The sequence below is a fragment of the Ahaetulla prasina genome, chromosome 1, assembly GCF_028640845.1.
Source record: "Ahaetulla prasina isolate Xishuangbanna chromosome 1, ASM2864084v1, whole genome shotgun sequence".
Lineage (NCBI taxonomy): Eukaryota > Metazoa > Chordata > Lepidosauria > Squamata > Colubridae > Ahaetulla > Ahaetulla prasina.
The window spans coordinates 178598562-178623799 of record NC_080539.1 but is presented as its reverse complement, the minus strand read 5'-3'; the positions used below and the strand labels follow the sequence as shown (position 1 = coordinate 178623799).

General features: G+C 39.6%; 1 protein-coding gene across 1 annotated transcript in view; it reads right to left on the bottom strand.

Moving 5' to 3' along the window:
- The window catches only part of TFAP2D (transcription factor AP-2 delta), a 45211-nt gene that overhangs the window by 2943 nt on the left and 17030 nt on the right, over nt 1–25238 (bottom strand). The window contains exons 4-7 of the mRNA XM_058164750.1: nt 19341–19506; nt 16399–16517; nt 8092–8233; nt 3823–3936 (exon numbers count right to left, since the gene is read on the bottom strand). Of these exons, the coding sequence (XP_058020733.1) occupies nt 3823–3936; nt 8092–8233; nt 16399–16517; nt 19341–19506 (541 nt within the window). The remainder of the gene's footprint in view (nt 1–3822; nt 3937–8091; nt 8234–16398; nt 16518–19340; nt 19507–25238) is intronic.

Sequence of the window (25238 nt, the reverse complement as noted above, 5' to 3'; positions counted from 1 at the left end):
GATCCAGATTTGTGTAACCAAAATCTAGGAGCCCTAGGCTTTCTCCACTCAGAATTGTTTTGGAAATTGCTGTCAGGATTTTTTGAAATTGTCTGTGCTGATGGGCTATATTGGTTGATATATTGTATGATCCAGTATGCCCAGATCCATACTGGGCCAATATCATTCCTTTTATAGAAATAGCAAACGGATCATCACCTGATTTAGTTCTTGTGGGCAAAGAAGGTGTCTCATCCTCACACTGCCATTAAGGTTTTTTTTTAAAAAAAGCATTTCAATTATTTGGTTATACTGAAAGGGTTCAATGAGCCTAGCAAGTTCTCCGCAAAGGTTAGAAGTCTACTCTTTCTCTTGGATAAAGCTGAGATTAATTATAGAGAAATTCCTGAACATCATGAACTCAGATTGTTCACATTTGCCAAGAATCTTCAGAGATCTTAAAAGAGAAAGGGAGCTTTACTGCTAGTCTTTTCTAGTCATTATGCAGTTTTCTCAGAGCTTGATGGAAGGGATGCCTCTGTTATGTTTTAATGATATTCTTTCATTGTATGTCAAAGCAGCCAAACTGCCCTCAAGACTTGGACTCTTCTTTGACAGCATCCACAAGGTACCTCACATCCTACCCGACCCTTCCACCCCCACCCTTCAAGGCTGACACAATTTAGTCTTTCTGCAAAGGAAATACTGTCATTTTCCACCAAGAAGGGGGAGAAGAAGAGGAGGATGCCATCTGTCTATCTCCAGTTTCCAACAATGGCCAAGTCTGGGTATCGTTAGCAGCAGAAGTTGCTATCAAATATTTACAACATACTGTGGCTGGTGGATGATACTCAAAGAGACTCACTTTTTTTTTTGCTACGCCTTGCTCATGTGAAAAACATCTGGCCCCAGGGATGGACCATGTGATTTCAACAGAATCTACCTGCACACCATAGAATATCTTAAAAGATAATTGTAATGTTTCACCTCAGGCTTCAACATCAGAGAAACTACCAGCATTCCTTGGAGTTGATAAAATGGTGACCTGCAGTAAACTACTCCATTCTTTACAGTAATCCACACCTTCAGATTTTTTTTAAAAAAATTACAAATGCCTTTTTAACCAGCCATGCTTATTATGGATGGCCATCATTGTTTCACTCATCACGTAATAGTCCTCGGATTAGTCCTTATGATTAATTACAATTAAACCAACATAAAACTTATTGTATCTAGTGGATAGATACAGCAGAGACACAAAAAAGGGGGCAATCTAAATGATGAGGCGGCTAGAATGGCTCATCCTAGTACTTGTACTTTTTAGCTTAGACAAATGATAGGTAAAAAGAGATATGATACAGGTACATGAAATCATGCATGAATTGCCCAGGGCTAAAGGTAGGAAAAATAATGCAATATAGATGGAATTAAGTTTTAATCCCGCAGAATTTAGGGTTTTCCACTGAAATTAAAGGCAGACAATTTCAATATTGAAAAAAGGAAGTTAGCATGTAAACAATATGATTTAGAAATATGAAAAACTGATGCCAATCCCGGTAATGGCTACTAATTAGGATGGCTTCAAAAAGGGGAACTAGAAAATATAATGGAGGAATTGCAAAGAGCATACCCTAAATATTAGCTGCTAGAAAACCAAAGTAGAGAAGGGCTATCATCCCTTTATTAATGCTCATCAGCTCCTTGAAAACATTTAATGGGCCATGGTGTGATGCCGAATGGCCAATGACTTGATCCAGTTAGGCTCTTCTTCGGATTTTAGGTTAGATAGTGTCGTGTTTATAGCAGGGAACATAGATCTTTACAAAAAAATTAGTTACGAGTTTAGAGAACAAAGGGTAGGCATCTTTTTTTCAGGCATTTACCCTGATGTTGGAAGTAAAGTCAGAGTAAACTGTGTAACTCGGTCATGTGGCTATTAATGGGAATCCTTTCCTCTTGTCATACTCTTTGGCAGAAGTCATACAAAATTAATTATTTTTTTATTTATGCTTTTATGTCAGTCTTGACTCTTGCAACTACATGGACTAATCTATGAAAGTTCTCAGCAGCATTTTGGGAAGAAATTTACCAGTGTCCCCCTCCTAGGCTGAGAGAATGACTAGCCAAAGGTCACCCAGCAAACTTTGTGCTGAAGGTAGGACTAGAACTCAAATGTCTTAACCATTAGACAAAACCAGCTCTGAAGACACAAATTAATCCCAAATGCAGTTCTGGGGGTTATATGGATGTTGATATGACCCACAAAAGTTATAAACATTATGCATTTTAATAGTGTCATTATTATAAAGAGGATATTAGGAGGATGAAGAGATTACTAGGGAGATTTGGCAACTGGAGCTCATAATTATTCTTATAGTACTATACTTGATCTTAGCCAAAAATTATATTGGCTGTTATTAGAATAAACACATGAAATTCAATTAAATCAAGAAAAAATACGGGTGTTCTAAGGGTAGTGCTTATATTAATATTTGTTTTGAAGACAACATAGAACATAATAATCGGGGGAAAACTTACATGCTATTATAGGATAGGGAGACCATCTATGTGGACTAAATTAAAATTTGTATGATTTCTAGAATTTATAAAATAATTGTTAGAAAAATCAAGGCCATCTTTCCATTATAGATATAAGATAATGTTTCATATGTATTTGTTCCAACCATGGTACTGTTCCACCATATTTATGTAACTGATATCTGGGGAAAAACTAAGCAATTTTTCTCACATTGTTCTACTTAGATAAAAGTGGAACTGTATTTGAAATAAAATGCTCTTTTAGAGGCAACAGTGAAAGTGTAAATTAATATTCCTTCCCTTCATGCTTCCTTAGATGTGACATCAACTCTACTTCCTTCGAACAAGAAACATTTAGTTATTTCAAGGATCACTAGAGGGCACCTGACCACTTATTTATAGCAAAACTGTAGACTGGGATTAAATTTGACCAATCTATTCTGTTACTGTAGCTTTCCTCAGTTGTGTGGTCTTCAGATGTGCCATAATCCCATGCATTTTGGGATGTTTCATCTTTGAGGGTACCAAATTGAGGAAAACTTCTCTGTGGAATCCTAGCTTATGTGAGTTGAGTGCGAAGTTCCCTGGATGTGGGCTTTGTGTTCTCTGACAAACAAAACCCTGTGTACTCAACTAGACAATTTTTCATCAAAAATCCATGCAAATTCTATAAAAATACATATTGATTATGTATGTTGAGATAAATGAAGAATCAATTACTTTAAAAAAAAACATTAACAGCAAATCACCAGAGCAGCTTGAAAAGCATTCATGGTCCCAACCATTGTAAACCAAAAGATTTACTACAAGATGTAGCTTTCCCTGGATCGCTAGTCTCTGGAGTATTCTGACATTTCCTCATCTTTGTCTTCAGTGGTGGGATTCAAATTTTTTTACTACCGGTTCTGTGGGCATGGCTTGGTAGGCATGGCATGGCTTGGTGGGTGTGGCTTAGTGGCTGTGGCAGGGGAAGGTTACTGCAAAATCCCCATTTCCTCCTGATCAGCTGGGACTCAGGAGGCAGAGAATAGATGGGGGTGGGCCAGTCAAAGGTGGTATTTACCGGTTCTCTGAACTACTCAAAATTTCTGCTACCGGTTCTCCAGAACTGGTCAGAACCTGCTGAAACCCACCTCTGTTTGTCTTGGAAGAAGACATGTGCAAGAAGGGCCAAAACATCTGTTTTGGGCAAGATCTTCATATATAAAACACATTTAATACTTCTGCACAGAGAAAGTACTCTTAACACTTCAGAACTGATTTTTAAATAAAGTTATTCCATTCGATAGATTTTGGTGGTCATACCTGAAATGTGTTAAATGTCTCTGAATATCCAGATCTAATATTGGAGTAGGTCTTGAGGAACCCAAAGGTGACCTGTCTTGGCTTAGGAGATCCTGGAATTCTTTACATATTTGCCTAGAATCAAAATAGATGCATACTCATTAAGGTTACTTACCATATTCATTGAATAAATGCTTTAAGTTTCGTACCACACATGCTTCCCTCAGCATAATTATACAAATATAATAGATAACTAATACCACTTTATGTAAATTTCTACTAGAAGAACGGATTGCACTAGAGGCAAATGAATGCTATTCACATAGCAGAATAGCTGACTTTCTTGCTTTGTCAGTGATCGATAGAAAAAAAAAATACTGGATGACCTAAATATTAAGACTATCAAGAACAAGTGTGTATCCTTAAAAATTTTGGCATATCCCTCTGAACCTTTTCAAAAGTGGTCACTGGGTTTTTTCATTTTTTTTTTAATGTGCCAGAAGGCAGACATTATGAAAGAGGTGGGAAGGAATCATATCAATTGTGTAAATTTAAAGAAAAAGTTAATTTTTGTCATGGCATTTTTCATTATCCTGGCTCTGTTCACTTTTTGGTATGCATTCATCTTCTCCCCTCCTCTCCAGTCTCCCCCTCCCTGCTCCTGAACCTGCTATGTAAACCAAAAGCCAAGTGGTACTCATGGCTTGAGTAGTATCATTCAAACATTGTAAGTCACTGGGTAGGGTGCACCAGAAAAGATCATCTAAACTATCACAATGCACACCCACAACATCAAGTGGAAATATTATTCATTCAGAAGCCACAAAGACTTCCTGGACACATTTGGATGGCATCCCATAGATGCCTGGCAAAGGGCTTTCTTGTCTTTTTCATTACTACCTCTTAAACTGTATATTTAAAAAAATCAAATTTAATAAACCCAGTACTACTTTAAAATGAAAGTAGAATGCACATAGCTTCAGTGGTGGGTTGCCCCCAGTTCAGACCGGCTCTATAGAACAAGCAGTAAAGCTGGCAGGAGGGTCCGCCCACTGACCCGGATGTCATCATAGGCGATCTGCGCCGGCACAGCAGCTCGGCGTGCACACGAGCGAAGCAAGCACATGTGCATGATCCCGTTGTGAACCAGTAGTAACGGTAAGTAGAACCCACCCCTGCATAGGTTGTGTTATTCAAACCGTACAGCCTGAAAAGCTGTAATGGAAACCACTAGAGTGGGTGAGCCTTCCTTCAGAGGGAGCAGATTAAGCAAAGCTATGTACCTCTTGGCAGAAAAGGCTCACTTTGAAAGGGTACCCTGCCACATATGCAGATGCACCAATTGGCTTGCTTTTGTCTTAGTAAATGTTTTAAGATTCTGTTTGGTCACGGCAGCGTAATTGTTTTTTTTACGGTTCCTTTGGGAAGCTACAGAGCCCTTTATAATAAGGCCAGCTTGCCTCTGGTATGTTTGTGCATTTTAGAACTTCCAATTGTAATGCCTGCGTGTGGCCTAATAAAAGGGGAGGCTTGTTTTCTGCCACTTTAAGTCAGTTTGGTGATTTTTTTTTGGATCGTGGCATGCTGATATAGCCAAAGGGGATCCTTTGAAGAGGGGTTACACATCAAGTAGGGAAGAGGTTTCCCTTTCAAAGGAAGCAGAAAGCTTGCTACTTTTATGAAACCCTTTGATACTGTATGTATTCTTTTCAGTAACCTCCTTCTTGTCACCAGGTTTCAAGTCGTGGCCACGCAGAAATACAAAGACACGCCTTAGTGGACATGGCTGTCCTTGGCTATAATCACATGCTTAGAACTAGTGCAATATAATGTAGGCAGCCTGATTGACAAACACATTGGACTGGATTCTTATCAATTAAACCCTATACAGTCGCATAAGACCACTTAAATCTGGATTATGTCATATACTTTGAATGGTTTGTGGATCAGATTATAATCTTACAATGAACCGCAGAGTTGTGAAGAAACCACTTTAAAGTCCTGTTGCAGTCAAAGGAACTACCTGAGTCTTTTGTTTATATGCCAACAGCATGACTTCATTCAATGCAACCAATATATTTTGCCCACTGTACTATAAAAAATGATGAATTGGGAGATCAAAGAAACCTTACTATGTCCCATGATTTGGTACAGATTTGTGGGGGGGGGGGATGAATCAAACCTGGGCATATTTGGTTGAGTAAATTCATAATCTCTAGAACTGGCCTGAGAATTATCAGTAGAATTTACTTGTGAATCAGACTAGATTCAAATCTATGATTAAGGTGATTTGATCGATTATTATTGATTAAAAGAGCCACGGTGGCGCAGTGGTTAGAATGCAGTATGCAGGCTACTTCTGCTGACTGCCAGCTGCCAACAGTTTGGCAGTTCAAATGTCACCAGGCTCAAGGTTGACTCAGCCTTCCATCCTTCTGAGGTTGGTAAAATGAGGACCCTGATTGTTGGGGGCAATAGGCTGACTCTGTAAACCACTTAGACAGGGCTGTAAAGCACTGTGAAGCAGTATATAAGTCAAAATGCTATTGCTATTGCTATTATATTACTACAGAAAGTATGTATGAAAGTTTCCCCCCCCCAAGAATACCTTCTTAAATCCAGAATACCTGTGCATAGTTTATCAATATTTCTTAAACTGTTTATTAAATGCTTAATTTACATAATAATATAAGAATGCCATGGATAAAGAATAATTGATTTCTATGTATCATTGCAAGAGCAAATCACTGTGGCAGCAGTTCAGCTCTCTGGTTTGTCCCTCACTGTTCTTGCTAACTGCAGAATCTACAATTTGTTCATCTAACATGCTGACATTAATGATGTTAGAATCCAAAAAAAATTTGTTCAAAGTTCAAACCAACTGCTCCAATTTTACTGGAACTGTTTCAAATATTCCAGAAATATTCTGAATGAAAAGGAGGCTCAAGCTCAGAAAACTTTTGGAATGATCAATAAGTATTAGTAGAAGGATGATAAAGGTGGCACAACCCATTTTTGAACTTGAAACATCTTTTGTATTATATAGGCTTTGAGTCCCTAATGGACATATCTATGGGGAACTTTCTGAAGCTGTATTCTTACACCATTTACACATTTTTTTTCTAAATAAAGCTTTCCAAGAAATAAATAAATAAATATGACTCTTTCTGGCTAAGTTCTAATTAACTGCAACAGGGTAATGATGATATAAGATCACAAAGCCATCCATTCATCACTTAATATGAGTCATCAGATGGTTGATGCTTCTAGACATCATCAGCAAGTTTGTGAGGGTAAAAAAAGTCTAATTCTCTCTCAACTGTCCTTTGCCACCCAATTAGCCTAGCTAAACAGTAGAGGTATGATGCTGGATGCAACTGCATTTTTCCCCCTATGAAAATAAAATCAAGAGAAAGAAAAGGAAAGAATTTCTACATTTTAAAGATAAGGAAAAGTACCCTGCCAAGTGATTTGGCATCCTATATTTGACAATGTCATATAGACCTTTCAAAAAGTTTTCTTTCGACTGCCAATATATTATTAGAAATTATTTATAGAGCATATCCATTGTTATTTTTAAATAAATCTCAATCAGTTCAATGTAAATGGATTTATTAGTAACTATGGTCAGAATAGTTACCACAGGTGCATACCTGACTATATTAAGTCATATATGAAGGATTGTTACTTTGTGCATGTTTGTGGGACCTCAGCATCCCCTCTGGGTCTGTGAATACCTTAAAGTACCAAAATATAAATAATTTTCACCTTCTATGCATTTATTTTTTTTATTATTTATGTATTTGACTTGTTAAATCCACCCAACTTCAAAATCATTTGTCTTGGAAGCCTAAAAAGGTAAAGGTTAAGGTTTCCCTCATGCATAAGTGCTAGTCGTTCCCGATTCTAGGGGGCAGTGCTCATCTCCGTTTCAAAGCTGAAGAGCCAGTGCTGTCCAAAGACGCCTCCATGATCATGTGGCCGGCGTGATTCAACACCAAAGGCGCACGGAATGCTGTTACCTTCCCACCAAAGGTGGCCCCTATTTTTCTACTTGCATTTTTTACGTGCTTTCGAACTGCTAGGTTGGCAGAAGCTGGGACTAGTAACGGGAGCTCACCCCATAACGTGGCACTAGAGATTCGAACCGCTGAATGAACCGCTGAACTGCCGGCCTTTCGATCGACAAGCTCAGTGTCCTAGCCACTGAGCTACCACATCCCAGTTGGAAGCCTAGTATAGTTAGCTTCTAGACTCACAGGTGAACAAGGTAGCCTTTAAACAACTTACTTTGTTGCTAGGATCATTTTTTTCCTTGCTGTCTGTTCCTTCTGTTCCATGTGTTGCCTGGCAAGATGTTCTCCGACTGCCTTGGCTGGGAATTCAGTTTCACACGTATAGCCAAAGTCCCTGGCCAAATGCAAAGCTTCTCCTGTGACCAGACAAAATACCAGTGAATTATACAAGCAGCATGTTTTGTAAGTGGGCTTTTTTAAAACCTTGGTTAGTTAAAAAAAAAATTGGTTTTTCCTGAGATGAATCATTCAAGAATATCACTGCCCATGAGAAGACAGCACCCTCTTATCCTTTTACAATTCATAAACAGCAAGGAGGAAAATCTGCAGCAGTTCTTAACATTGGAGGATTCACCTGAATAGAACGAAATGGAGTTAACTTGTCAGCTGAATTATTGCTGCCATTCCAGCTCTTCCAGTGCTGGAGTTGGATGGAATGAAAGCTGCTAGCCAAAAGCTAATAGGGGGATCTAATGGAAGTTGCCCAAAGTGGGGAGTGAACCTCCCTCAGTCACCTCCCAGTGAGAATATGATTTGTAATGCTCATTTAATACCCTCCCTAACTAGAGAGTTAGAAACAATTACCTCCTCCCTAGGTGTCACCATATTTCTGCGGGATTTTCCTACTGTTTTCTATTATTTTTCAACACTTACAAGCACTTTGTGAGTCTGTGTACTTTGTCACTGTTTTGTTTCCTTTGGATCTTTCATGTATTATTCATTTGAAGGGTCTCTACACTGCGCCATAAGCCAATGGGACTGAGATGCTGGATGGTTTGCTCAAGATTGTGCCTGTGGCTTGACCAAAAATAAATCCTCACCTCTAAAGCCAACCTTGAGCTAAATGTTTGGTTCATCCCATCACCCAGGTGTCAGGAATGTACTCCGTGCCTTGATAGTCTTTCTTGAGAATTGAAATCCAATTTTGAAGCAACTATATGCCAATATTAGCTTGTCACAATTTCTTACCAATATAAATTGGATGAATTCAATTTTTCCTCAACTTTTCATCTGTGTGACTCAAATTCAGTTCACCGTACTGAAGATTTGTTTAAGATTTGCATTTGTTTTAAGGCATAGCTCTCCAAACAATGAAGTTTTCTTTGTATATTTCTTTGTTCAATTTCTATAGCTGCCCATCTCAAAGAATTGAGCCTGGGCAGCAAACAATCATAAAACAATTAAAAACAATTACAAAATTATATATGTATCTCTGTCTCTATATCTCTCTCTACCTCAACCTATCTACCTATCTTTCTATCTATCTGTGGCAGCCAAGAAAAAAATGTCATCATAGATGTCAATACAGCCAGAAAACAGGACCCTTAATACGACCCTTAATAAGAGCCTTAGGCCTGGGCACAAAACCAGGTCTTCTTATAAAAAGGCCAACAGGGTTGGGCCATCCCCAACTCTGAATGGAGAATGTTCCAGAAGGCAGGGACTGTGGCAGAGAAGGCATATCACCTAGTCTCCACCATCTGATATTCCTTGGCGGATGGGACACAGCATGCCCAGCCTAATATTAGCATTTTGCCCAATCCAAATTAGCATTTTGCCTAATATACCCAATTCTTTTAAAATATTTTCTAGCACTGTGTATGTGTTGATATATTTGATTTCTATCTTGCATACATTTTTAATTGGAAAATTTCACAGAAAAATTAAGAAATGTGTGGATTTTTAAGTCCAACATGGCTCAGGAATTTAGTCATAAAGGTGAAAGTAGAAAACTCTGTATCTGAATACAAGACAAACACATTTTGATGTTATCTTATCACAGCCAGAAGTGTGGCCTTGTGGCTCCACTGACATATAAATAACATATGAAAGAACTTTATTCAAGAAAAAAATTGCTGAGAGAACTCTTAAACAAATTTGCTATTTTTAATGCTTGGCAGCTTGGGCTTATTTGATAAAATGGTGGTAATCTTGGGAAAGTGCCAATTCACAATCATCCCTTCTCTTTCTCTATTGTTATAGGTCTGTGAGTAAATATGAGCTTTGTATGTATGCATGAATACATGGGTGAATACATGGGCAGGCTGATTTCCTCATTCGATATCTTAATCAGGAACACGGATGTATCGTGAAATTTTTCAATACTCTGCAATCTTACTTGCGAAAAGGATGATATAGGGTGCATTCAGCCCAAAGTACTAGAAGAATATATGTTGGCTATAATGCCTGGAAAGAAATTTTATAGTAAATAATTACAAGAACAAGAAAAGCAACGAGGAGCAGAATTCTCTTCCGATGTATTGCTATCCTAGCCACATCTTTGCTCCAGAGAAGCAGCCACATAAAGAAAGACTGATAGGTGAGCAGGCACAAAATCCAGTCTTTAAAGCACAAATGGGAGGTAGATATTACACTTCTCCAAGAAAAAAGACCCTTCTTTGATAAGCTGTAGGAGGGCAGTGGTTGAAAATGGTGATGAGCGAGTAGCACATCCTGATTTGTGGAGAAAAATTGGGTTCTTCTTATAGAGTTAGGGAAGACCCCCAAGGAAGGACAAAACAAGACACCCATGTAAAAAAAAATCCTTTTGTCCCCCTTTCTATTTCCTAGAATTGCTATGGACATTGCTGGTCCCTTGCCAAAGTCAGCCAAAGGAAATCAGTCTAGCCTTGTAATTTCTGATTATGCTATGAGATGCCCTGCGGCAATTCCCTTCCGCAGTTACCACAAAAGTCAGTGCCAATGAGTTGCTTAAACTGTTCAGTAGAGTGGGTGTACCTAATGAGATTTTCACAGATCAAGCCCCAAACTTCCAATCTGCTTTGCTAAAGCATTTATATATAGCACTGGGGATATCTGGCAGGAGAACCCACAGACAGATGGATTAACTGAATGATTAAATCAGACTCTGAACAACATGTAAAAGAAACCTGCCCAGGATGATTCAAACCCTGGAATGTGTGCCTTCCTTATATAGAGAAGAGTCACAGGCTTTCCACAGGAAAGCAGCCCTCCTAAGTTATGCTGTGTGGAAGAAATCAAGAAAAGTCATAGATGGGGTGAAGGAGAGTTGGACTAATAAAGTTCCTAATAAAGTTCTCAGTCAAGGAGAAAAATTGCAGAAACTAGGTGACAAGGCAAAGAACACCCAAAACTACTGCCAAATATGCAAAAGGCAGGTAAGGTATGATAGAAAAGGCAGAAACAAATCACTAGAAGGGGGCAGATAGAGTGTGGCTTCTGCTGCCTGCCAGGAATGCAAAATGCAATTCACAAAGCAGAACCTGCCAACTGCAAAATAGACTTGAGGGTGAAGGAACCACAGCCTGTCATGTCAAGCAGTGGATTGAAAGAAAAAGAGCCAAGTCTAGAATTGTGAGCTCATAGGTTGGATTATTCAGCAGGGCAATTATAAACCTGCTTGTCACTTACACTCATACCGAATGCATTGAGACATGGGTAGAATTCAGCTTATCTTCACAACAAAAAGCAGATCTAAGAAGTCTTCAATGATATTTTTACAAATAAGCCACGCACTACTACATTAGTAGAGCACAGAAACAGAGATCATATTACATATCGTATTACAGAGATGCCCTGAAGAAAGACAAAGAAAAAATCTGTTCTTGACTAGTAAAAATGGTCTTCACACATAGTTTTAGTTCCTAAGACAAAAAAGAAGTTAAATTTATGGAAAATATGTGTTTACTTCGTATTTAAGGAATATTGACAAATTTCTTTCAAGAAAACTCTCAAAGTGAAATCAAAGGTGCTTTTTTCCAGAGGCAACTGGACTTTCTGGTTGTCAAGAGGCAAATGGACTTTCTACCAGAAAGTCCAGTTGCCTCTTGAAAAAAGCACCTTTGGGACAACCATAATCTGGATGACTGGGAATCTCCATAGACTCTCCCAAAGTGAAAGCTGCTTCTGTACAAGCCTCATATACTGTAGGAATCACAACTGGGAGCCACAACTCAGTCATTAAGCAAAATGGTTACTATGTGAATCCATGACTTCACATATAAACTTCAGCTTTCCTTTCCTTTACAGATCAGCAAAGCTTATAAATGTGAGGATTCATTGCAGAGGTATATTTTCATCACCAGTGTACTGTAATTGCAAACTGCTGCTGTTTGAGGAATATGCTAAACAAGGACTATCTGTACTTCATATACCCTCCAAAGTTTTTGTGGGCCAGGGAAAATGCTATGAACCATATTTGGCTGATATTGTTATTTACTGCAGAAGAACATGGGGAACAATTAAGATTTTTTCCAATCTTAAAGTAGCCAAATTAACTATTAAACTAGATTAATTTCAATTGGGCTTTTCTGAACTGTATTACTTGGGACTCCTTGGTGTTTTCTGAACTTGGTTGTTTGTTTGCTTGCTTGCTTGCAGATGTTTCATTTCCTAATTATTTGAGATAGTCCGGGGGTGTCAAACTTGATTTCTTCAATGGCCAGTTCAGAATTGTAGTTGTCCTCTGTGGGCTGGCCGGGAGGAGGAGGGAGACAGGATGGACGGCAGATGGGATGGACATCTCCTGCAGCATTCTGCCAGCCACCCTGCACCCTGGATGGCCTCCTGCAGCACCCTGACAGCTAAAATGGGGCTTGGGGGGCTGCCTATGCCCCCCAGCCCATTTTGGCCAGCAGGGTGCTGCAGGAGGCTGTCCAGGCCAAAAAAGGGGCGCTGGGGAGGCTGTGCACCACACCCCCGGACCTCATTTTTGCTAGCAGAAGCACCATGGTCCGATCCTTTGCTATTTCCAGGCCGGCCCCGCAGGCCACATCTAAGCACCCCATGGGCCTGATTTGCCCTGTGGGTCTTGAGTTTGACACCTCTGAGATAGTCGGTGTGAGTGAGTGTGGGGTTTGCGTCCCCTTGATATACAATAGCTTGCCCTACCAGTTTTGGTGGGAGTGTTGTTTTCTTTTTGGCAGTTCCTTGATTAGGGTATTGTTTTCTGCTTGTAATGTTAATCCCTGTTTATTTGCATGTCGGTTGTTAGAGAGGAAGTGTTATGGTCTTTTTTTTTTCTTCTTAGCTTTTTTTATTGCCTCTTTTGAAAGTGCATAAATATGGTTTATTTCTATGTGCCTGTTGATGGCCTATGTCTTATTTAGGTTACACCTTTAGCTTAATGTCTGTCTTAGGTTACATTATCAACTAACAAAAAGTTAAGACAGAAGAGTAGAAAGTGCAAACTGTTCAGCAACCTCCAACATCCCAGATCCCCAGAGCTGTGAGATTCTATGACTGATTAGTACCTCATTTTTCAATCGAAGCAGGGATATTTTCAGTGGGTGTGTATAGAGTCAATGGCATCAAAACGGTGAACACAGCTAGGCAATCAAACCCCTGCCTCTTTTTTGTTTGTGTCCATGATGCATATAACTTACCTTAAAAGGAGGGGGGGTCATCAATCATCCAGCTGCATCCACCATTTTGATGCTGGATATCCCTGCTGCAATGCAAAACCTCTCTACGTGTAACCAGGCAGTACCTCAATAAAGTTCATTAAACTCCCAAGTGCAAACAGGCATTTCAAGATTTAAAAGAGAGCTTTGTGCAAGCATCCTGTGTTAAGAGGGAACCTTTCTTTTGTTCTGTGCATTGATGCTTCTGATGTAAGGGTGAGAGCAGTGTTAATGCAATAATATTAAAATGAGATACATTGAACCTTTTATCTTTCAAAAAGTTCTTACCAAGGGAAAAGGGGTATGTGGGATCAAAAATTCACAGCAATCACAGTTCACAAACTTTAACTTTGGTTAGAAAAGAATGAAATACTCTTAACAGAGGAGTGGCAAACTGGTATTTGACACTGTAATCATACAAATTTGTTCTGTTGCCTTGTTCAGGAAAACAGCACCACATTGCTCATTTCCTGCCTAGATAGGGAACTGACCTATCTATAGCAGAACTACAAATGAAACATTGTGAAGGCCTCAGAAAAATAAATCTTCCCCAGGAGGAAGTAATATGATGTGCCTCTAGCTGCTGTGGCTATTTGCTGGCTCATCATACTCGTCCGCAACCACTATATCAGGGGTGAAATGCTCAATTGTGCAATCCAGTGGTGATCATGGCCGGTAGTTAGGCAATCTGGTAGCGATTGCGGAGCAAAGCTCCACCTACCCGCCCAGGTGTTATTGCTTCCTGGTTTTAACCAGGAAGTAATGTGTTTTTTTATCTTCTGTGCATGCGCATAAAGTTTTGTGCATGCGCAGAAGGTCTGTGCGCGCATGTGACACATGTGTGCAGGGCACCTGCACTTCTGAACCAGTAAGGAAGGTAAGTAGATTTTACCCCTGCACCACATCCCTTTGTGCCGGAATGGAAGTAGTAGCAACCCAGATGAACTTAGCTATTGATTTATAGTTAAAGTTATAAAAACAATGTGCTGAAGGTTTGTTACACCAAGGAAAATCTGAAGACGTTTGCTGAAGATACTTGATGTGGAGAAAAATGCTAGAGTTCTACAGAGGATGATGATGCCAATATATGATCTATTCTGTGCAGATCAATAAAGATAAAGGATAAAAGTCAAATTATTTTATCACCCCAAGAAAAACCAGCTAATAACCTGACAAATGATCTTGCTTTGCAGAATAAAGTGCAAAAGGCATCTCTGCATTATCAAGATTTGAGAGGAAGGAAGAATTCACAATGGGACCTCAGTGTAGTTAGTTAAGTTTATCAAGTGAGGCTAAGCAAAAAAGACTGTTGTTGCCTACAAATATTCTGGAGTTGTGCACTGAATTTTTAAAAAAATCAAATCCTAAAGGCCCACATCAGCCATAATCTGATTTGTGGAGAAGGCTGAAATATTAAAACACTTTCTCCTAAGCCAGGGGTCTGCAACCTTAAACATTCAAAGAACCATTTGGATCCATTTCCCACAGAAAAGAAAACACCGGGAGCCAAAACCCTTCCGGTGCCTGACTATTCCTTGAGAGGCCACAAAACTAGCATATGTAGTTGAATTAAACATTCTGTTTTCTTCTGAAACTTTTCTTTTATTGGATTTATCCATGGTTGGCCTACTGGGGGTTGAAATAAATCGGGTGCCGGCGGGTGTCGCACATTGGCAGTTGTGACGCATATTTTGAGCGACAAGGAGCCACAGCAGAGGGGTGAAAAAGCTCCTGACCCCTGTCCTAAACCATGGATGTATTTCATATTCTCCTGTCCTCTATGAGGAAAATGTAAACAATGATGGAGAAACCCAAGACTCCCTTGTCTACTCTGTACCCATCCTCCTGCAAAACTAAAGCTGAAAAAATGCTGTACATTATTTCTAGCTTACAAACACTTTATTTCTTATCAGTTTACCCAACTGAGGCTGTGGGGGGGGGACTGAAAAAAAATGCTTGCTATCTTACTGAAAGAAAAGCTAGCCATATTGCTAGGACAAAACATCATTTCTGATTTTTTTATTTCTCAATTGCTCTTGTAAGAACAACACATTGGTGCCTAAACAGTCTCTCTCATACATAGATTAACTGATAATTCCACTAATAAAAGTGGATAATATTCTTTAAACTGCTAAAACATAATCTGAGTGTTAATTTTGTGTGTGTTTTAAGACCTATTTTGGAGGCTGATCATTGGTTTATTTCTACATATTGCTTAATATCATAAATGTAGACATGTGTCAACAAAAACATTTATGTGCCACAATGACTATTTTGTCAATTAACTTTTGTAATTGAGTGCATCCTGCTAAGGATTTACAATAAATATTAGCATGATTCTATTATTTTTTTAAAATTTCTCTTTCTATCCTTGCCCCCCCAGCTCCATTCTCTCTCCAATTATTTTTCCACCTCACATAAAAATTTAGAAGGGAATTACCATGGGAATCTTCAGGAATCATGCCACTTATAATAAATTCCTGATTTTACAGTCTTTGTCTAATGATTTTTAAGAGTTTTCTCATTTGTTTCCGAGTACTCCGAAATGTAGGGGATGTGGTGGCTCAGTGGCTAAGATGCTGAACTTGTGGATCAAATGATCGGCAGTTCAACGGTTCGAATCGCTAGTCGAAAGCATGTAAAAAATGCAAGTAGAAAAATAGAGACCACCTTTGGTGGGAAGGTAACAGCGATCCATGTGCCTTTGGTGTTTAGTCATGCTGGCCACATGACCACAGAGACGTCTTCGGACAGCGCTGGCTCCTCGGCTTTGAAACAGAGATGAGCACTGCCCCCTAAAGTCGGGAATGACTAGCACATATATGCGAGGGGAACCTTTACCTTTTTTACTCAGAAATTAAGTGTAACCCAGGAGCAGAAGCTAAAAAGTCTAATATCACAGTTAGAACAAATCTTACCTTCCACCAAGGATGTCAAGAGGGTGACATTGGCAGCTTTTCTCCTTCCAGCAGGCAAATTGAGGCCCAGTCTGTCCAATTTCTCTCTTAAACACCGCCCTCCATTTTTGGATTTTGCTCTATCGGGAAAGAAATGTGAAGGAAGTGAAGACAATCTTCTCTTTAGCTTTGCTAGCATTTGTTTTCGATTATTTGATTATCGGGAGTTCCAGGCTTCCATGACGGCCTTGGACCTGATTCAAGTAACTGATGGCCCTACGCACAGTGGGGGAGGCGCACTGGACCTGATTTATATCTCTGGACAGTGGTTAAATGATCTGGAATTAGGAGATTTAGTAATAGAACCTGTGTCATGGTCAGATCATTTTCTCCTTCGACTGGACTTTTGGACCGCCACCCACCACCGCAGGGAGACGGAACCAATGTGTTGGTTCTGTCCCAGGCGCCTGATGGACCCTGAGAGGTTCCTGACGGAGCTTGGGCCATTCCCTAAGGATCTGGCCCACGGCACGGCCAAAGAACTAGTTGTGGCCTGGGAACAGGCCGCGGCTGGGGCTTTGGACCGGGTCGTGCCTTTGTGGCCTCTGACCCGGCGTAGATCTCAACTGGCCCCTTGGTTTTCTGAGGGGCTGAGAGAGATGAAACGCCGGAGAAGACGCCTAGAGAGTACCTGCAGGTCCAGCCGTTCCAAAGCTGACCGGACACTAGTTAGGTCTTATTCTAAGACCTACCTAGTGGCACTAAGGGAGGCGAAGCGTTCCTATGTTTCCACCCTCATTGCGTTGGCAGATAACTGCCTGGCCGCCCTGTTTCGGGTGACCTGCTTTCTCCTTCATCAGGAGGGGCGGGATGACCCCTTGCAGGGACGTGCCGAGGAGTTTAGTGGTTATCTATACGATAAAATCATTCAGCTTCGGGATAGTTTGGACCAAAATTGCGATGATCCAAGTGAGAGGATGGAGACGCGTCTTGCTGAGATTGTTTGGGATGAGTTTGACCCTGTGGCTCTTGAGGACGTGGACAGGCTATTGGGGAGGTTACATGCCACCACATGTTTACTGGACCCGTGTCCCTCCTGGTTGGTGCTGGCCACACAGGAGGTGACACGAGGCTGCCTCCGGGGTATTATTAATGCTTCCTTGTTGGAAGGGGTTTTCCCCGCCGCCTTGAAAGAGGTGGTGGTGAGACCCCTCCTCAAGAAGACTTCCCTGGACCCAGCTATTTTGGGAAATTATCATCCAGTCTCCAACCTTCGCTTTGTTGTGAAGGTTGTAGAGAGTGTGGTGGCATGGCAGCTACCCCAATACCTGGATGAAGCTGTCTATCTAGACCCGTTCCAGTCCAGCTTCCGGTCCGGATATAGTACGGAGACAGCTTTGGTCGCGTTGGTGGATGACCTCTGGAGGGCAAGGGACAGGGTTTGTTCCTCTGCCCTTGTCCTATTAGATCTTTCAGCGGCTTTTGATACCATCGACCATGGTATCTTGCTGCACTGGTTGGAGAGTTTGGGAGTGGGAGGCACCATTTATCAGTGGTTCTCCTCCTATCTCTCTGACCGGTCACAGACGGTTTTGACAGGAGGGCAGAGATCGACCGCGAGGCGCCTTACTTGTGGGGTGCCACAGGGGTCGATTCTCTCGCCTCTCCTGTTCAACATCTATATGAAGCCGCTGGGCGAGGTCATCAGTGGCTTTGGGGTGAGATACCAACTATACGCTGACGACACACAGCTGTACTTTTCCACCCCAGGCCACCCCAACGAAGCTGTCGAAGTGCTGTCCCGGTGCTTGGAAACTGTACGGGTCTGGATGGGGAGAAACAGGCTCAATCCCTCCAAGACGGAGAGGCTGTGGATGCCGGCACCCCTGTACAGCCAGCTGCAACCACAGCTGACTGTTGGGGGCGAGTCATTGGCCCCAATGGAAAGGGTGCGCAACTTGGGTGTTCTCCTGGATGGACGGCTGTCGTTTGAAGACCACCTGACAGCCGTCTCCAGGAGAGCTTTTTACCAGGTTCGCTTGGTTCGCCAGTTGTGCCCCTTCCTTGACTGGGATGCCTTATGCACGGTCACTCATGCTCTTATGACCTCTCGCTTGGATTATTGCAATGCTCTCTACATGGGGCTCCCCTTGAAGTGCACTCGGAGGCTTCAGTTAGTTCAGAATGCAGCTGCGCGGGTGATAGAGGGAGCCGCACCCGTTCCCATGTAACACCGCTCCTGCGCAGACTGCACTGGCTGCCTGTGGTCTTTCAGGTTCTGGTTACTACCTTTAAAGCGCTCCATGGCTTAGGGCCTGGGTACTTACGGGACCGCCTGCTGTTACCTCATGCCTCCCACCAACCCGTACACTCGCACAGAGAGGAACTTCTCAAGGTGCCGTCTGCCAAGCAATGTTGGCTGGTGGCCCCCAGGGAAGATCCTTCTCTGTGGGGGCTCCTACCCTCTGGAACGAACTCCCCCCTAGTTTGCGTCAATTGCCTGACTTTCGGACCTTCCGCCGCGAGCTGAAAATGCATTTATTTATCCGAACGGGACTGGCTTAAATTTTTTAAATTCTTAATTTTTAATTTTAAATATTAATATATATTAATTTTAACTGGGGTTGTAATTTATATGAATTTTAAGGGTTTTTAGGTTAAACAGACCAATTATATAATAAGTTTTTTAATTCTCTGTTTTAATTGTACACTGTTATTGTTTTATATTGGCTGTCCCTGAGTCCTTCGGGAGAAGGGCGGTATAAAAATCTAATAAATAAATAAATAATAAATTTACAAATATCCGCGATCTCTGCTTACGAGTTGCATGTTCTTAGTTTGCAACTTAACAACTTTACTTCTACAAGAATAAATAAAATAAAAGAATAAGCAAGGATATGGATGCTCTTCTTCCCTCTTCTGATCTTTATCTGCCCTCATGCGCCTTGTTTTTTGTTTCTTACCTTCTCAAAATCCCTCCCAAAAGAGAGGCATTGAGACATTCTGGTGGAGACAATCGCCTTTTCACTTCTGCAATGGTCACTTTGTATTTGGAAGTGGAGCTGAGTAATGATAAGCGACCGGGAACTGAGCAAAAGAGATCCGTGGGATTAACAACACACGTACCACCTGAAATGTAGATTAAAATACATTGTTAAGAGGTTCAGCCCAAGAGCTTGTCACCTGAAATGGTACTGGTGACACTGAAATCTTTGGCAGTTTTATCACTTTCAAAAGCACATCTCAATAAGCAATTCATAAATAGAGATACAATTTAGATTTGTGGTGGAGATCTTCATTTCTTTTATAGTGAGTCCCTACAAAGGAAAACCACACATGTGGGCTTCCATTTAAAACAACTGCTGGTATCAGAAGAAGGTAGAAATACTGGGTGGGAAGAAATGCCTAGCACACTGCAATAGCCACAATAAATTGCAATTAAGCCCACATAATGCCATATGCACAAGGATGCCATGATCCAAATTATAATTCCATTATAATTCTTGTGTCCCAGTGTCTGGTGCAAGCCTCTGAACAGTGGGATACTGTCACTACACTGTGTTATTTGCTTCCCCTTTACTTCCCGTATGGATCCATAAGCCGTGGATCTAAATTTGTGGCACACAAATTCATGGCCCTTTAGATTAAAAACAAACAATCAGTACCCCAATCTATATATCCATCCCAGTTCTGCCTTAGCCAGCTGTGTGACCTTGGGCCTGTGTAACCTTGGTACCTCTCTAGCTCCTTCCTCAGCCCTAGGAAGAAGGCAAAGGCAAACCACTTCTAAAAATCTTGTCCAGGAAGTTGCCAGGAGTCAAAAGTGACTTAAAGGTCCATCTTTATTTATGCCATCTCTATCTATCATGCCTTTGCACTCAGGAATAGCCTCCTTTTAAAAATTCAGTCAGTGTTGTTGGCATTCTGACATTTTTTATAAATCGAGTTATTTCAGGAAACCTTTGAGATATAAATTGGCTCCACTTTTTATTGGTTTGGAAGTGTATGGTGTCGTTCAGATCAATTTTATCTTTTTTATTTTGTTTTGATGTATTAAATGGGCTGTCTCATTGCTGCTAAGAGTCTTTTTTATTGTGTCGGTTATAAATCTAATAAATAAAGAAATACAATTTGTTACCATTAACTTCAGATATTTGCCCCAATTCTTAGCTGTAAATAATAATAGTTATATACTAAAATACCAATATGATGAGAAGGATCGCAGAAACACACAACTGATGGATGTTTATTATCTTTCCTTGACATCACCAATTTAAAAGAAGAGAAGTGATTACATTATTATTTTATTTGTTCATTTCACTTGGTAACCATCCTGCATTAAAAAGGTAGCAAAACAAATTAAAAACTAAAAATATCATGAAGGATAGTAAAAAAAAAAAAAGTAATAAAATGAGCACCAGGGAAACCAAAACCACATTTGCTATCATAGTTTTCAATTAATCATGAAAGTTGAATCAAAGATTGGTTCAGCACCATATCAATGGAACCAATAACTTATGTATTTCTTCACATAGGAGTTCCACATTTGGGACATCCCCACAGAAAGGGCCTTGTTATATATGTCACTCACCTTATATATTTTCTTCATTTTCTTTTGTGTCGTTTAATTTTTTTTAATATATATTTTAAGTCCTTTAACCTAATGTTTTAATTGTAGCCTGATCTGAGATTTTTTTTAATAGGAAGTGATATTGAACTGCTTCATATAAATTCATAATGCTATTCCCTTTTGGAATAAGCAATATTATGCAAAGCAGAGAAAAAGTGTTACAAGTAAAAAGATTAAAAAGTTAAAGGCGAAAGAGAAGAGAAAATAAAATTTACTTAAATCCAAACTACATGAACATCACTCATCATACCTCTCCATGTATAACCATAACTCTCCATAGCTTTCTATTCCTTTAAGCCATCTTTGCATTCAACCAATCAATTCATACAGTGTCTTTTGTTTTCTTAATTCTTGTCCCCCTTTTTTTAACCCCTTCAACATCCACTCTTGGTTTTCCCAGTCTTCCCTTCCTCTTGACAATTCAACTGCTGCAGAATGCACAAATAAAAAATAGCACTGAATACTCAGCACACGAGGCACAATGTTTGTTGGTGTGCTTCCAGGTGCAATTCAAAGTGTCATTTGTCTCCTTTGAAGCCCTTCTTGGGTTGGAACTGGATCATTGGAGGGACTGTCTTTCCCCAGTTGTTCCTTCTTGTCCAATCCTATCTGTCAGGATGGGCATTCTCATTGGGTCCCCTCAACTAAGGAACTTTGGATGGCAGGTTGATTTATATTTAATACACCACCATTTGTCGAGAGGGGCAGTTAAACATATTGAATAAATAAATCCACTCTTCCTTCATTATTTGTTTGTGGCACAATCCTCGTTTATTTTCACTATATGATCGAATCACTAGGGCCTCGTTTTATTTATTTATTTATTTTATCTGGATCACATTCATTCACACACATTTATTCTCAACCTATCTCAACCTCTTTTTGTATCATTCATACTGAAGCAACTCATTCCCATTACACTCAATTTACATTTATTTATGTTTCTACTGCCCTGTCTAGTTCTCCAGGTTATATAGTAAAGTGAGCAGAAGCACAATTACACAAATTGTTTCTCTTGTCAAATACTCATTCTACTGTCTGTCTATCAACATATTCACTTCTTCAAATTTCTTCATTTTTCCAATAAACATTGTATCAAGAAGTATGACTAGTTATTTTATCTATTTTTTTCCAGTTTTTTCTTCTTTTTTAAAAAATATTTTTATTAAACATTTTTTAAAAACAAAAAGAAATTTTGACAATTTTTTCTTTTCAACAGGTTCCCGTCGGTAACAAATTTCTTACTTATACATTTTTTCTTCCTTATTCTAATGTATCTTTTATACATATACTTCTAATATTAATTTATTTATTTACATATATACATATAAATAAGCATGTACACAATTTCCTTTCTGCAATGTTTGTTTCCTCCTATTTGTTCTTGTATTTCTACTCCTATTTCAACCATTATTTAATCTTTTCTTGCCTTTTATCTCTTTCCTCCAACCTCCAGTTTTTTCTATATCTTTCAAACGCTTACTTTTTTTTTGTCTGTCAACACAACTATATTGGGTGTCAATATATTGCCTTCCAGATCCGTTTGTCTTATTGCATCATACTGCCTATCTAACATTTGCTGCAAAGGGCATCATTTTTTAAAAAAAATTTTTTACATTTATATCCCGCCCTTCTCTGAAGACTCAGGGCGGCTTACATTGTGTAAGGCAATAGTCTCATTCTATTTGTATATTTATATACAAAGTCAACTTATTGCCCCCCCCCAACAATCTGGGTCCTCATTTTACCTACCTTATAAAGGATGGAAGGCTGAGTCAACCTTGGGCCTGGTGGGACTAGAACCTCCAGTAATTGCAGGCAGCTGTGTTTAATAACAGGCTTCTTACAGCCTGAGCCACACCGCGGCCCTCCATCTCCATACAAAGTGACATGTACCTTCATATCTCAAAACAACACACCTCTAATATCACCATATACATTCCTTATACTTTATTCATGAATAGATTTAACAAGCAAAGAGGTATGGTACTTTCTTAGCACACTCCCTGCTTCATAAGATTCATTCTTACATATGCTATAATTCCATTACATACTGCTCTTTTTACATATGGCAACCAACTTTAACTCCATATTCAAATGGAATATTTTATAATTCAAGCTATCCAATTTCGTTGTGGGAAAATGCTCACTTTTTAAAAAAAGAACCAAAGTGTTTGGAGATATATGGCATAAAAACTATAGTGATTACTGAGCTCCTGGCCCAAAGAATGCAAAACAGTCCCCAACTAACCAATGTAATGGGTTATATACTTCAGCACTATTCCACAGGAATAAAGAAAACAATGTACTGTAACTTCTATGACCTTTGTAGCTAGATTTATGGTCTGATCCGATGCCTTTAAAAAAGGTTCCAAGCCCATCTGCTTTTACTGATATTAGCACCTTCTAACATGTACAATGTCCTTTAGAGTACCCCTATAATGTCTTTTTTATATCAGGAAAAAAGGCAAAAATCCAATTTCTTTTATCAGTCTCCTTCCCCAGCAGAGTCATCTGCTTGTTTCAGTCCATCTGTTCTGTTAATATATACTTCAGAAACATAAGGAAAGGGTAAGATATTATTTATTTCCCACACTTTACGTAAAAAAACTTAAACTAAACTTTCATTCACACATTTTCGGTACAGGTAGTTTTTGACTTACGACCAGTCGCTTAGCAATTGTTTAAAGATATGACAGACCCTGAAAAGCTACTTAGGATCCGATTCTGAAATTATGATAGTCATACTGCCAGAGTCACATGATTGCATTTTGGATACTTGTCCTCTGGTTCATCTTTACAGCCATTTGCAGCATCCCACGGTCATGTGACTAAGATTTGCTGTTGTTTTCTGGCATTTACTTCTGGTTTCTGGCAAAAAAAAAACAGCCCATCCATTGGATAAAATAGATCTGGTTGATGTCACTTAACTGCCACAAAAATGTCATAAAATTGGGTCCGATCACATGTTGACTCATTTAATGACCCCAACAACTTAAGACCATAATTCAGAGCCCAATTACATCCACAAGTTGAGAACTACATGTGAAGAGCAAAAATCTGCTTTGCATACTCAATTCTGCTGTGCTCTTACACTCTCATACACTGTTAACCAGAATTCTGCTCAACAGTTTCCAGCCATACTTCAAACCAGCAGCCTTAAAACTAACTGTGAAGATATTGCAGTGATGGAAGGCTTCTGCCTTTTAGGATCAACTATCAATTATTTTTATTATTTTATTATTTTATACTGAGCATATTCACTGATTTATTGACGACCATATTTTAACTTCTAGAAGATAGCAATTCTGTAATTGTTCTCGGATCTACCTGAAGATGCAAGGAATGGAACCAAAAACATTTTCATACAAAGCAGGCATTCAATTGTTGCACTAGAACAAGCCAGTATCATAGGAGTGGGGAATTGGTGGCCTCCAGAGGTTGCTAAACCACAAATCCCAGCACTCCTCATGCTTTTGGCCATGCTGAGTGAAGCTATTTTAATGCTTCTTGTTTTATATGAGTTGCCACTGAGAAATTGCATGGACATTATTTGAGACCAAACAATGGCCATACCTTGGAGGACTCCCCTGGTCCTTAGTATATAGGTCTCACCTAACTTGCTTTATCACAATAATGGCATTACAATCTCTAATAGATATAATAGTGAGTGTGAAGGACCTTCAAGAACAGACTCCCAATCAGATATAGTCTTTTCTTAGGGAAAAGATTCTGTTCTCTATTATACTTGCCCATGACAAAAAGATTTACTTATTTATTATTTATTTATTTATTTATTTATTTATTTTTATTTGTCGAGTATGTATTAGATCAGGGGCCTGCAACCTTGGCAACTTTAAGACTTGTGGACTTCAATCCCAGAATTCCTCAGCCAGCTTTGAGGAGTTGAAATCCACAAGTCTTAAAGTTGCCAAGGTTGCAGACCCCTGAATTAGATAATATATATAAGTATAAGCATGAACTGAATACATAAAATGAATACAATTAAAGGGAACATTAGGACAGGGACAGTAGGTAGTAGATGGGACTTCTTTGTTTGGGAATCTCTTTCCCAAAGGACAAATTTGACAAATTTCAGGTGTTCCACCTGAATTGGCATTCCCCAACTTAATTTTCCCTATCATTTCCATTTAAGTGATTGTTTTCAAGTATTTAGTCTATACCTATGTAGCTTCTACTTACTTCTACCTTGTTTTACTCTAGAATCACT